General features: G+C 37.1%; 1 protein-coding gene across 4 annotated transcripts in view; it reads right to left on the bottom strand.

Annotated features, from left to right (window-relative positions):
• Positions 1 to 14,850, bottom strand: part of MTX2 (metaxin 2) — a 68,428-nt gene that overhangs the window by 45,626 nt on the left and 7,952 nt on the right. The window contains exon 1 of one of the 4 annotated variants that reach the window (XM_032855965.1): positions 10,781 to 10,836. The exons of the other annotated variants lie outside the window; for them this stretch is intronic. Coding sequence (XP_032711856.1) covers positions 10,781 to 10,817 — 37 coding nt within the window. The 5' untranslated portion in view covers positions 10,818 to 10,836. Of the gene's footprint in view, positions 1 to 10,780; positions 10,837 to 14,850 lie in introns of those variants that run through there. 4 annotated transcript variants of the gene reach the window in all.

Below are 14,850 nucleotides of genomic sequence, written 5' to 3'. Positions count from 1 at the left end.
CTGCCTCTCTGCCTACTTGTCATCTCTGTCAAATAAATAAATAAAATCTTAAAAAAAAAAAGATCAGATTCCTCAACTTGGCCTCATACCTCTCCCTCTCTACCTCTCTGGCCTTCTGGCCTCATCATAACTCCACTCCACCTATTTCTACACTCCAGTCACACTAGCCTTCAGTCAGTTTCTGGATGCACCATGTTCCTTCCTACCCCAAAGATTCATTTCTGCTGTATCCTCTGACCTAGAGCTATCTCCCACCCTGCAGTGTCTCAGCTCAAACATGCTGAGATGTTGGGCCGGATCCCTGGACATGCTACATGAGCAACTGCACAGGGCCAGTGCTTAGAAGGGCTCCACACTCAGTTTCACATTCTGCCATTAGTCTTGGAATTCTTTAGAACAAGGGGCCTTGTGTCATCATTCTGCACTGGACCCTACACATTCTGTAGCCGGTCCTGTCCTCAGGGAAGCCTTACTGACCCTCCCTGAATAGTTCACTTTCTTCACAAGCTTGACATCATGCACTGTCCTTTGTACCACTTATCACAGACAACAGTTTTACACCAATTTGAGGACTAGCTGATTGTTTATCTCCCCTAAAGAACATAAACATCATGAATCCAGTGTTCAGTTCTGATCTTTGCTTACCATTTCTTCCCCAGAATTAGTACCTAATCAGTAAATGTTGACTGAATAAATGTTTTTATTATTACCACTATTAGTACCGTTATTACTCTGTACTGTTTAGGCTTAGAATGCAGTAGAGAAGATAAGGAAATTATACAGCACGGCCAAAAAAGGGAAACTTGACCAGGAAAACTTAAACACTATAACCAATAACACAAATATAAAAATATCAAACAGCTGCCTACATAGTAGGCAGAATCTAATTCCATAAATTTACGCCTTCACTGACCCTAAACCTAGAAATATGTTTCTTTGCTTCCTACCAAATGTACAGTTCCCACTTGATATTACTGTTGCAGCCTTCCTAAGACTAACCCCAGGCCTTGACTTATCTGACATGTCATCTCAGTACTCCCCTTTCCACAGCCTACAATTCTAACCCAGGCACCATCACTTTTTAAAATCTAACATCCCCATCAGTAAAACATTTAGGCATTCAGGGCCAGACAGATTTAGATATCATACAGTCAGTACTTCTAAGCTAACAAATCATGCACATTATAAAGCATACATTAAAAAAGAAAATAGTTAGGGGTGGCTGGGTGGCTCAGTAGGCTGAGCCTCTGCCTTCGGCTCAGGTCATGATCTCAGGGTCCTGGGATTGAGTCCTGCATTGGGCCCTCTGCTTGGCGGGGAGCCTGCTTCCCCCTCTCTCTCTGCCTGCCTCTCTGCCTACCTGTGATATCTGTCAAATAAATAAATAAAATCTTTTTTTAAAAAAAGTTAAAAAATAAATTGAAGTCCAAGGTCTAGGACTTTCTTCTTGTACTTCAAAGGATTGTCTTATATAACACAGGGGATACACACCTAACTACTTATCTGACATTTTAGCAGGGAACCCGGCCATTCACACACCCTTAAACAAAGATGAGTCCTCCTCTATTCTAGTGAAATCATCTTTTTTGACGATGAGAAAAGGTTGGAAAGAACACACACAAATTAATGGAGGGAGGGGGAGGATACAACAAGACCCTCCTATCCTACCTAAAATTTCCCCTACATACTTCATACTTTCTCACCTTTGTGACTTTGCTGAACTTCTTCCCGTCTGTCGAGAATACTCCAGGCACCACCACATACCCAAATCCTATACCTTTTTCAACACCAAGGTTAAATGCCACCTACATCAAGAAGGCTTTTGAACTGAACAAATCTAATTTCTTTTTTATCTATAATGTCCATAGCAGTTTGTACTTGTCTTATATCATATATTACCTTCTACTCTATTCTATTATTATGTCAATATCTTATCTCTCGTTCTAAACAATAAGTCCTTAGAATGTGAAAAATCCTATGGTCCTGAGATTATTTATTAAAGACTTGGCTTCCCAACTGCTCCAAACTGAATGTGGCATTTACAGTAATATATGCTAAAATATAAAATAAAAATTAAGTTAGATTTAATTTTTTAAGTATCATTTAAAGCTAATAGCTTTATTTTAAGAGTTTCAAAGTAAAACAACCCACCTTTCAGAAACTCTTTCATAATAAGAAACTACTACACCATATTCATAACACAACCATAACTTACTCTAAGGTACTTAGTGACACACATTAATCCATTATCTCAAATTAGAATGGCTTCTCATTCCTTAGCAAAAGACCTATGAAACTTTTTATTATTTTTATTTTAAAAAATTCCTATTTTATAGATATAAATAAAAGAACATCTAGAAATAAAGCTCAGAGCACCTCACAGCTAAGTTTCTATCTGACAAACTCTGTTGTCTTACCTACTTAGCCACCTACTTAGCCTTTTACAAAACTATTTTCCAATTCTGCAAAGGCAAAATTGCCATGGTTATTTTACATTTAGTGTCTTTTTACCAGAAGCAAAGGAGATGCCTCCTAAATTTTCAGTCTTCAGTGGAACAGGAGTTTTTTCATCCAAATGAGTATTTTTAAATTTTCAAAGACATTTTTCTCCACTCCTCTTTAAGCTGGAGAAGAACAAAGCTAAAAAAGAAGGGGGTTGCCTGGGTGGCTCATTCGGTTAAGTGTCTGACTCTTGGCTTGGGCTCAGATCATCTCATGGATCATGAGATGGAGCCCCATGTAGGGCTCTGCATTCAACAGGGAGTCTGCCTGAAGGTTCTCTCCCCCATACTTCCCCCTACTGATGTGTGTACACACACACACACACTCTCTCTCTCTCTCTCAAATAAATGGGTAAATCTTTTTTTAAAATAAAATAAATAAAATTTTAAAAAATTAAAATTAAAAAATTTTAATTAAAAATTTGACTTTTGAAAGCTGTAAGATAAAATAAATGAAAGCATAAATAAATAAATTAGTGTTGGAAATGCACACAGGGTAAAATATTACCCACAGCCCCCCAAAATGCATATTTGCTTCTCATTTAATTATCTTTAAGGTACCCACTATGTTTAAGTTTTACTAACCAATACAATATAACAACAACAACAAAAAAATCTACTAGTCCATTATAACTTATATAGAGAAATAACTACTGGCCCATAAATTCACATATATATAGGCCTACATCTCTACACATGCTAAACATGCTACATTTTACCTGCAATATTCTTTCAAGTATCAAATTCGGTCATTGGAGGGCAGATAATCTATCTATGCCATTCAATACAGAGTATTCTATAGTATGAAAGTGCTATGACCTAATAGACAAGTCTAATTCCAAAGTCTATTTCTTGATGATCTAATCTAAGAGGACAAGAGAAGGGCCATGGAAAGAAGTGCCCTCTGTTGTTGTTTTTTAAGTTCTGCATTCTTAATGCACAACATGACTCTTCTGGCATATGAATGTAGGTGAAGACATAATTTGTAGAATAATAGGCACTAATATTACATGCTGCTTCAGTACTGTCATATTTCCAATCCATCAAATTGATTAATGCTATAATAACTCTACACAACCCTATCATTTGTGCACTAATGAAGTCAGAGCCAGTGTATCCTTAGGCAACTACATTCCAAAAGCTCATAGATATCATCTCTTCAGTTTCCTAAGATTATTTAGACAGTGTTATACAAATGGAGTAAGAAACATGTATAACCTAACCCCAAATTTGGATGGCTTTCTGCCAAAGGTGTAAATGCAATACTACTGAGATAACAAAATATTCCAAAAGCATTTGGCAGCTCACAAACACGAGCAAGTTACTGCAAAACACAAAGAGAAAAGAAGGAAATAAGTGTACTAGTTTGACATAATTACTATGCTGATGATCTCCATGATATCAACACAGACACCTATCAAGTTTTAGGCAGTTATGATATAAAGCTTTCATTTTAAATGGATTTCTAAGATGTCTAGGCTTTCAGTATGATGGCATGGGACTTTATCAAAACTAGAATTTTAAGAACTATGTGCTAGATTTAAAGCAATTCAATCTGCAGACTATAGTACAATTCAAAGATAACACTGTATCCAAGAAAATACAGACCAAGAAAGTATTAAATAGCAATGTCCCCTGAGCTACTGTTTCATAGGGGATGTTTAAAGATATTACACAGAATGTATAAGCAGGAAGTGACTCTTCCCACAAACAGAGTTTAAAACCATTCTCCCATCACCTCAATAGTCTGATATCAATGTTCATGTCAGAAAATGGCTCACGTTGGAGAAGTGAAGTGTAATGTCATGGTGACACTTCCATAAACTTAAAAACACTGGCAGGTAAGCTTTCTGTAAGTGGTGATAAGACTACTATCTTAGTTCATTTGGGCTGCAATAATAAAATACACAGACTGGGTGGCGTACAAACAACAGAAATTTCTTTCTCACAGTTCTGGAGGCTGGAAGTCTGAGATCAGGATGCCAGCATGGTCAGGCTCTGGTGAAGGCCCTCTTGTGAGTCTCTGACTTCTGACTTCAGTTCTCACATGGTGGAAGGGGCTAAGGAACACTCTGGGGTCCCTTTTATAGGGGCAATTAAAATGACCCCAAGTGAGAGTACATGAATGCATGATAGAGTAGAATGACTATGCAAGGCAAATGAGTTCTAATAACCTGCCACTCAGAAAGCGGAAGACAGAAAGCAAACAAATTGAAAATTCAAGAAAACTAGCAGAGGGCAGAACGTTCCCCCTCACAACATTAGGCCCTGAATGAAACTAGAAAATAATGAGAATCTATCTCCTTCTGGTCAAACACTACCTACATTTCTATCTAGGTAGACAATGATAATGTTGATGACAGTGATAACAGCTGAGATTCCCCAAGACTCATAAATCTTATACCCAGAATACAGAAAAAACTATTACAACTCAATAATTAAAGACAAATAACACAATTTTTAATAAGCATAGGATTTGAACAGACTTTTCTCCAAAGGAGATCTATGAATAACCAATAAGCACATGAAAACATACTCAATATCACTAGTCATTAGTCAATGTAAGTCTAATATCATTAGTCAAATGTAAGTCAAAATTACAATAATGAGATACTACTTCATACCCACAGAATGGCTATCATCAACAAGACAGAAAATAAAAAGTGTTTAAAAGATGTAGAGAATTTGGAACTCACACACTGCTGGGAGGAATATAAAAAGTCTGGCAGTTTCTCAAAACGTTAAATACAGAATTACCATATGACTCAGCAATTCTACTAGGTATTCACCCAGGAGTACAGTATGAAAAAAACATATATCCATGGGAAGACTTGTACATGAATGTTCATACCAGCATTTTTAACAATAGTCAAGAAGTGGAAACAACCCAAATGACCAACTATTGATGAATGAATGAACAAAATGTGGTATATCCATACAACAGAATAAAAAGAACCAACTACTGATACATGCTATAACAGGGATGAACTTCAAAAGCATTAGGCTCAGTGAAAGAAGCCAGTCACTAAGGAAAACAAACTGTATTATTCCATTTATATGGCATGTTCAGAATACGCAAATCTACAAAGATACAAAGTAGAGTAACAGTTGTTTCAGGCTGGGAATAGAAATGACTGTAAGTGACTGGGCAAGGGACTTCTTTTTGGAGTGATGGAAATGTTCTAGAATTTGTGGTAATAATCACAACTCTGTAAATATCCTAAAAAATCACTGAATTATATACTTTAAAAGCATATGTTAACTATACCTCAATAAAGTTGAGGTAAATAGAAAATTTAAGCTCCCTTACTGTGTTTATTGTACACTTAAGTGCTTGACATATTAACTATTTCACAACTTTATGAGGTAGACACTATTATTATTATGCCTATTTTACAGTAAGAAAACGGAGGCACAAGCATAAGGAATTTGCATAAGTCACAGTGTTAGTAAGTAACAAGAGCCAGGGTCTGACCCAAGGTAGGCTGGCTCCAGTCAGTGAACACACAGCTGTCACCAGCTAACCTCTTACACATTTAAACCTCTTACACAGGGGCACCTGGGTGGCTCAGTGGGTTGAGCCTCTGCCTTCGGCACAGATCATGATCCCAGGGTCCTGGGATGGAGCCCTGCATGGGGCTCTCTGCTCAGTGGGGAACCTGCTTCCCTCCTCTCTCTCTGCCTGCCCCCCACTTGTGATCTCTGTCTGTCAAATAAACAAATAATATTTTTTTAAATTAAAAAAGTAAACCTCTTACACAAATAAACAAATCAATAATAATTAATTATTAGAATTAAAGTAATTATAATCATCCTACAACAGTAGTTCTCAACCCTTAATAAGAATCATCTATGGAACTTCATAAAGTTATGTATTTCCACCAAAGTCTAAACTCTGAGATTCTGATACTGTAGAGATGAGGACCAACAATCCAAACACACCACAAGCACTCCCGTAAATCTGAAGCAGATGGTAAGTACCGCAAAAAAAGACTATCGTTGGGACAAAGAATATACCTGATAGAAGATTTAAGTTCTTTTCACCGCTTTCATTCATTTGCCTCAGAGAATGTGGTAGTGAGGGCTTGTGTGGTTTAAATTATTCAAGAAGATTTTTGTCCATCTTATTCTACTTAAATATTTGCACATATGGCTTAAAGCCATGTTTTAAAGCATGTCTTAGTGGCATGTTGCAATTTTATAGTGTTCCAGAGTAAGCCTTTAAGATTAATGAATGAAGGCCTCACTTTTTTTGGAATCAAAGTGGTTAAATGATAGTTTTCCCATTAGAGGTAATCAATAAGGAAAGTAAAATTAAGTTAGTCATTATGAGGCTTGACATGAGCCATCCTAAACCTATCTATGTGAAACTGGAAATCAATTTCAAAATGGCATTCAAGGATCAATTTCATAAAACTAACAAACTTCTGGAGGTTAACTAGGGTCAAGAAAACTAATTCACAGCAACAACAAGCCAATAACTGAGGCTAAAGTGAATACAAGTTAAATTTAAAACCTTACATCCTTTCTTAGTAAGTACATATCATCTTCTCAAATGGTCATGTTTAGACTTTGTCACATTATAAAAATAATCAGCCATTTTTCATTAATTTCCAATAGAAAGCAGGCCAACTACGTGTGATTATGAATAGATATGAACTTGGTAGCCAGGACTCAAAATTTGAATTCTCTTCTAAAAAATGGTAATCTGAAATTCATAAAGAAGAAACACTGACACCATGTCTGAACTTTTCTCAGAAATGGAGATGAGTATGAGACCAATAGCAGAACTATACAAAAACAGCTGGTTATGATGAAAAGTGCAATTTCTGCCCCCCCCCCGCAAAAAACATCAGAGAAGACAAACAACCCCACACAGGTATCAGACCTCAACAATGTTAACAATGTTAATATTCAAGTTATAATAGTTCCCCAAATCTAATCCTAGAAAATGGAAAATAGATGTCCCTCAAACTAAAGAACAATTCTCCCACTACTTTAAATCAAACACAATCACTGTAGTAATAGCACCTATGTTTTTAAATATCTACTATGTGCTTACTACTCTCAGTACTCTCCATATACTCAGTCTCTCACATCAAGCTAGGTAACCATTCCTTTCCAACCCCTTTCCATTCCTCCTCCCTCACTCCTTTCAGCTAGCTATGAAACAAATGATCTTACAGAGGATTTAATGTGTCATTATGCCTTCTAAAATCTTGGCAAAACTGCAAGATTCCCCCAAAACAAAAACAAGCAAACAAACAAACAAACAAAACCCAAGAAAAAAGATAACATAGCCCAACCATCACAGAATCTCTTCATGAATAAGAGTGCAGAGATAGAAAATCCCCAGACAGGGAAAATACATATTAAATGCATTTAACTAAACAAACATAGGTTTTTATAAACTACTAAACTACCAAAATATGATGAAAAGACAAATATGAACATAAAACTATCACTGCTGTCTAGGATCTAACTTTGTTGAGTGGGTAAGGGGAAACAGAGCATGGAGAAGGGGTTGGGGAGAGAAGAACAAGTGACTGAGATACATATAACCACTTAGAATGGATAAGTGAGGGCACCTGATTGGCTCAGTCCGTTAAGCATTCAACCCTTGGTTTAAGCTCAGGTCATGATCTCAGGGTTCTGAGATCAAGTCCCGTGACAGGCTCCACGCTCAGAGTCGCTCAGCTCAGAGTCAGCTTGTCTCCCTCTCTCTCCCCCTTCACCCCTCCACTCCCCTTCCCCATGTGCACAGATACATGCTCTCTCTCTCTCTCCACTGCTACAATAAATAAAATATTTTTAAAAAATTGTTTTAATGCAGTAACGAATATAGTTAGTCTAGGGAAAAAACATAGGTCTTAAAGTCAGACATATCTGAGTTCCCCTCCCAACTCTACAGCTTATTATCGGAGTGATCTTAACCAGGTTGCTTAACCTACTCTTGCTCAATTACTTCACCTGTGAAAAGGGGAAATATTACCTACCTTGTAAGGCTGTTGGAAGAATAAAATTTGATAAATCATGTAAGTGCCTTATACAGTTTCTAGCTTACAGAACATATCAATAATTACTATTAACATTAGTGTCAAACCAAAAGTACATATCCTGCCTGAGGAAGACAAGAAAGAATGCACAAGAAGAGATAAAATCTGAACTGGTCCAAAATAAAATCAGAAGTGGGCCAGAGAGAAGGTGAGGGGCAGGGAGAAGAGCTGAGATGTTTACTAAAAATCTAACATCCCAATTCAGTTTGAGAAGGGACAAAACATGCTCAGTAAAGACTTCCTAATTACCATTTCTATTAAATACACCACTTTATATTGAAATTATCCATTTCAATGGATGTGCCCTACAAAAGAATGTAAGTTCATCAAAGGCAAGAATTGTTTTACTCTTCTACAGCACCTAGCAGAGGACCTAGCACATATTAGGTAATCAACAAATAAATACATTCTGTAGGAAATCAAGTAGGTCTTTTGCTATCTAAAGCCTGAAAGATATCTGACCACAAAAAATTGCTGTAACTCTGGAAATAAAACCATCAAAGCAAATTAAGGAATGATAGTATCTCAATAATATGTACTAAATTCAACAGTGGAAACTCATAAACTCACTTTCTCTCCAAATTGTTTAATGGTTCCTAACAAGAGGTGCACAGCCCAATCATCTATGGAGTGTTTTAAAAATATACTTGTCCTAGGGCACCTGGGTGGCTCAGTGGGTTAAGCCTCTACCTTCGGCTCAGGTCATGATCTCAGGGTCCTGGGATCGAGCCCTGCATCAGGCTCTCTGTTCAGGAGGGAGCCTGCTTCCCCCTCTCTATCTGCCTGCCTCCTCTCTGCCTACTTGTGATATCTCTCTGTCAAATAAATTTTTTTTTAATCTAAAAAATATATATATATATAAATATATGTATATAATATATATATACAAGTATATATATATATATGCTTGTCCTAGAGCTGCCCTCAACCTTCACATGTAACAGGCTTTTGGTGAGAAAAAAAGGTGTGCAAATGTGTGCATGAGGTTTGAGAAATGCCTTACAATACAGGCTTGGTTTTTTGTGGTTTTTTTTAAAGATTTTATTTATTTGACAGAGAGAGATCACAAGTAGAGAGAGAGAGAGAGAGAGAGAGAGAGAGGAGGAAGCAGGCTCCCTGCCTAGCAGAGAGCCCGATGCGGAACTCGATCCCAGGACCCTGAGATCATGACCTGAGCTAAAGGCAGAGGCTTAACCCACTGTGCCACCCAGGCAACCCCAGGCATGGTTTGTTTTAGAGAGCTCCACAGATAATATATTGTAATGTGCAGTAACACCCTACCACCTTTACACACCATTCTATCTACACCCACCTCTCATCCACCCCATTTTGTTTAGAACCTATGTAAACGGGACTACTCCATTCCCAGATGTAATTAAAACAGACTCAGGTGACCCCTCTGCACCAGTATATTACTACCTTGTCCACTGTGGCATATTACATTCTTAAAAATGGCCACAACAATATAATCTGTCCTACAAGTTCTTCTAGAACGTCACCAACACCCCACCTACCCCATCTGCCCATTAAGAGGTGAAGTTAAATCCCCTCCCCTTGAATCTGGGCAGACTTGTAACTCTGTTGTGACCAACAGAATATGGCAGAAGTGATACTTCAAGACTTCCAATGCAAGGTCATAAAAGGTGATGTATCTTCTCCTTTGGTAGCTTGAACACATGCCTTTGGAGCACTAAGTAAAATGTCTGACTACGCTGAGGTTCCTAGGCTCCAAGAAGCCCAGGCCACATGGAAAGGCCATATATAAATATTCTAGAAGACAACCACAGCTGAGTTCTTTGTCAGCAATTCTTAGATGTGCGAGTGAAGATGCTTCCAGATGTTTCCAGCCCTCAATTGTTGGATCCCTAGCCTTAGAGTCTTTCCAGACACTGTGAAGTAGAAGCAAGCCATCTTTCCTGTGATCTGTCTGAACTAACCCACAGGATCCATGAACATAATAAAATGGCTGTTATACATCCCTAAGTCACGGTATGATCTATATACTACAATAGTAACTGAACGGTTAGAGTTTGGACAGTTACTGTTAGTCACAGATCTTTCATTAAAGACAGAATTAAATATTAAACCATTTGACTAAAGCCTCAGAATTCCATCTAAATCAGCTACCAAACTGACTCCTGACCATGTTATATTTATAAATTCCACTTACTGCTTCAGGCATAGATTTTGACATTTCCACCCTCCCTCTAGAAGGAAATATACCTTCCTGAAATCTCACTCTCCAACTTCCTGACCACATCACGGCTCCCTGACCTCCAGTCCCCAGAATTTGGAACCCAGTGACTATAATGGCTTACCTCCATTGGAAACTCTGTTCTGTTGGTAGTTGCTACATTATTCAGGAAATGAGGTGAAAAAAGAATCCAAGAAAAAAAATGATGTAATTATGCTGGCTAAACTCAAATCTTACTATAATCTTTTTATAAAAAGCAGACCAGTAAAGCCATTTACCTATGATACAAAGATAATCCAAAACAGTAAATAATGAAATAATTTACACGTGCCCTTAAATTGCACTCTATCATTTCTAGAACATTGTCTCCCTTTTGAAATATTTAATATCAAAATTATTTTACCTTCTCCAAAGAGCCACAAAATGACAGTATGGAAAATCAGTACAAGTATATATGACAAGAAGAAATCTGTCTGAGAAGAAAATACATCAAGACTAATTCACAAGTGGCTCAGTCAGTTAAGCATCTGCTTTCAGCTCAGGTCATGATCTTGGGGTCCTGGCATCCAGCCCCGGTAGGTCGGGCTCCCTGCTCAGTGGGGAATCTACTTCTCCCTTTCCCTCTATCCTTCCCCCCACCTGCTTGTGCTTGCTTTCTCTCTCTCTCTCAAGCAAGAAAAAAGAATAATTCACAATCTCAAAAAAAAAAAAAAAGAATTTACAGTTTCAACTAAGAAATAAATATAAATTACCACATAAATAGTTAACATTATATAACCAGTTCTCATCCACTAGCCAAACTAGGATGTTAAACTGATGGACAGTAAAAATTACAATTATGGGTGCCTCAGTGGCTCAGAGGGTTAAGCCTCTACCTTCAGTTCAGGTCATGGTCTCAGGGTCCCGGGTCCAAGCCCCGTTTTCAGCTCTCTGCTCAGCAGGTAGCCTGCTTCCCCCTTTCTCTCTCTGCCTGCCTCTCTGCCTACTTGTGATCTCTGTCTGTCAAATAAATAAATAAAATCTTAAAAAAAAATTTACAATTATAACAATGTCTAATGAAAAAAAGTAGCTTTTATTTGTACATTCTCATTAACACATATCTTTTTCAAATTTATCAAATAAAAAAATCAGAAGCTTATCATTCATGATGCCAAAACATTCCCCTATAATGTAAAGACTAATGATCAAAAGAAAAGGAGGTCAACAAAAGGTCAAATCATTAAAGCATCAGCTGCCAATATTAGCTTACAGAAATAAATGCTGGAATAATTAAGCCCCTCTTCCTGTCTAACAAGTGATATAATTTATTTGTATGACGTTCTAGTCAGTGTTCTAGTTTGCCCAGGTAATAGAATATGACATGGGGCCAAGTCCAAGACAATATCTAAGGATACTTATCCCCTGGAATACATATACCCAACAAACGTTTTTGAAAATCCAAATGTGGATTAAGTCATGAAGAAACTTCTTTGGCTTTTAAGTCTTAAAGACAAAAATATATAATCAGCACAAAAACACAGCTAAGTGTATAAGTACAATGAAATGCTTTTTACGGTTTCTATTTTGCTAACGCAGTTGCAGTTAATGGGAATTGCCATGACAAAATGATTGTTTTTATGAAAAGAAACCTCTTTATCACTAACCAATCAAATTTCATTTTTATTACTGATGTAGAAAAGTTCAAAACCATGATTCATTTATGGAGCGTACAAAAATAAGAAGAGTGTTCAAGAATAGAGGGATCATTTACAAAGCAATAAAAAATTAAAACATGCATTTCTCTTACTGGCAAGGCAAATACTTCTACACATAAATGTCTGTAACTGCATTTGCTGAATATTATAATTTCTGTCTTTGAACAAAAAATGAGAAACCTGAATTTAATAGCTCATCTCCATTTGGTATCTTCAGTCCATCTGATAACTGCTTATCAAGAAATTTCAAAAACGTTTGAAAAATGTTAAATAAGTTTGATGATATTTTCTTTCAATTTTCACTCAAATATGGAAGGCTTGAGCTAATGTTAATAACTCAAAAGTCTTCACGGAAATAAGACTAGCAAATCTTTATGGGATACCCATCACCAAATCTTTTACATTAAAAGCTAAAAATCATGTCATTTCAGAGTATGGAGTGTTAATAAAGCATATAAGAAAATTAAAACTCACATTATGATTAACTATGGACTACTTCAAGATCAGAAACTTTCAAATTTTTCTGATTTGAAAGTTTTTTAAAAGGCATCATATCAGTTTTTTAAAAGGCAACGAACGCTGCCTCTGAGAATTCAGTTTCCAACCTATTCACGAATTTAAGTATGATAAAATAAAATAAGCCACACTGCTCTCAATAAATTGTACTTTGCCTTTACTCTGAAGTAGAACCTATTTTATCTTTGGCTTTGCTTTTCCATCTGCCCCTTCGATATCCCCTTTACATGTACCAAGTCTTAAGCACAACTGTATGAGATCATCCACATGACAAATATAAATGAAAGAAGATTCTCTGAATGTGATGGCCAGTTCAGTAACTTCTCAATAATTCCTCAGTGCCTTCCTCAATCCTGGAGAATCCTCAGAATACTAAGTAAAACTAACAATATGTCTTTATTTTCAAGAACAAGAATTGAATGCATTGTATTTTTTCTTTTTTTTTTTTAAGATTTTATTTATTTATTTGACAGAGACAGCTCACAAGTTGGCAGAGAGACAGGCAAGAGAGAGGGAAGCAGGCTCCCCGCTGAGCAGAGAGCCAGATGCGGGACTCGATCCCAGCAACCTGAGATCATGACCTGAGCTGAAGGTAGAGGTTTAACCCACTGAGCCACCCAGGCGCCCCCTGAATTGTATTTTTTCAATTATCTGCTACAATCATCATCATTAGATAGTCAGGCATGCGGATATAAGAGCTCTATCAGATATAATAGCTCCATCACTCTCTGCGTTCTCAATAAACCTTGTGAGCAATAGCATCACTTCTATTTTACAAAGGACTTTTAAACTATGTTTTCCACTTCTTTGAGCTTCTGGTACCCTTCCGAACTGCTTTTAAAGTCCACATTTCCGGAGCGCCCGGCTGGCTCCATCAGTTAAATGTCTGACTCTTGATTTTGGCTCAGGTCATGATCTCAGGACTGTGAGACTGAGCCCTGACTTGGGCTCTGTGCTAAATGCAAGGATGATTAAGATTATCTCTCTCTCTCCCCTTCTCTCTGCCCCACCCTTGCCCACCCCATGCTCTCTCTCTTTCTTAAATAAGTAAATCTCTCTCTCTCTCTCTAATAAATAAATAAAGTCTACATTTCCTAGTACTTAACACGGAAGAGGGATGAAATAAAAAATACTTTATTGAGAATATAAAAACAAAATGTTATAAACATGCCTTTTTTTTTAAGATTTTATTTATTCATTTGACAGACAGAGATCACAAGTAGGTAGAGAGGCAGGCAGAGAGAGAGGAAGGGAAGCAGGCTCCCTGCTGAGCAGAGAGACCTACTTGGGGCTCGATCCCAGGACCCTGAGATCATGACCTGAGCCAAAGGCAGAGGCTTTAACCCACTGAGCCACCCAGGTGCCCCAAACATGCCTGTTTGATAATACTTTTAAGATGCTTACAAATGGGTTCCATGGAACCCATAAAACTACTTTTCCAGATCATAATATAAAATAATGCTACTCCTAGAATGATGTTATTAATAAATTTAAATAATTAAGCGCCCACATGCCCACAATGAGATAAATGAAATATAGCAAGTCTTTTTTTTATGCTTTATATAGTTTACTGAGCTTCTAAATAAAGAACAGAACAGATATTGTACTGATTTCAAAAGATTATTACAGTATGATGAAATTAACTGATACGCTTCAAGTATAGCAAGGTACTGGGGAAGTAATAAGGTCATTCAGAAAAATGGTAGAGTTACTAGAAATAGACACTTTTGGACTTTTGCTGTCCAAAATAGCAAAAGAATAACATTACAAATATAACATCCTCAAAGGCTCTCAGCCAATGAAAGTGGTAACAGAAACTACCACGTACCAGTAAACTAGATGCATGAAACATGTTATAAAACATCTTACCCCTTTTACAAATAAGGAAA

Source organism: Lontra canadensis, unplaced genomic scaffold (assembly GCF_010015895.1).
Source record: "Lontra canadensis isolate GAN:19392208 unplaced genomic scaffold, GSC_riverotter_1.0 scaffold11, whole genome shotgun sequence".
NCBI lineage: Eukaryota > Metazoa > Chordata > Mammalia > Carnivora > Mustelidae > Lontra > Lontra canadensis.
This window is presented reverse-complemented; position numbering and strand designations above follow the sequence as displayed.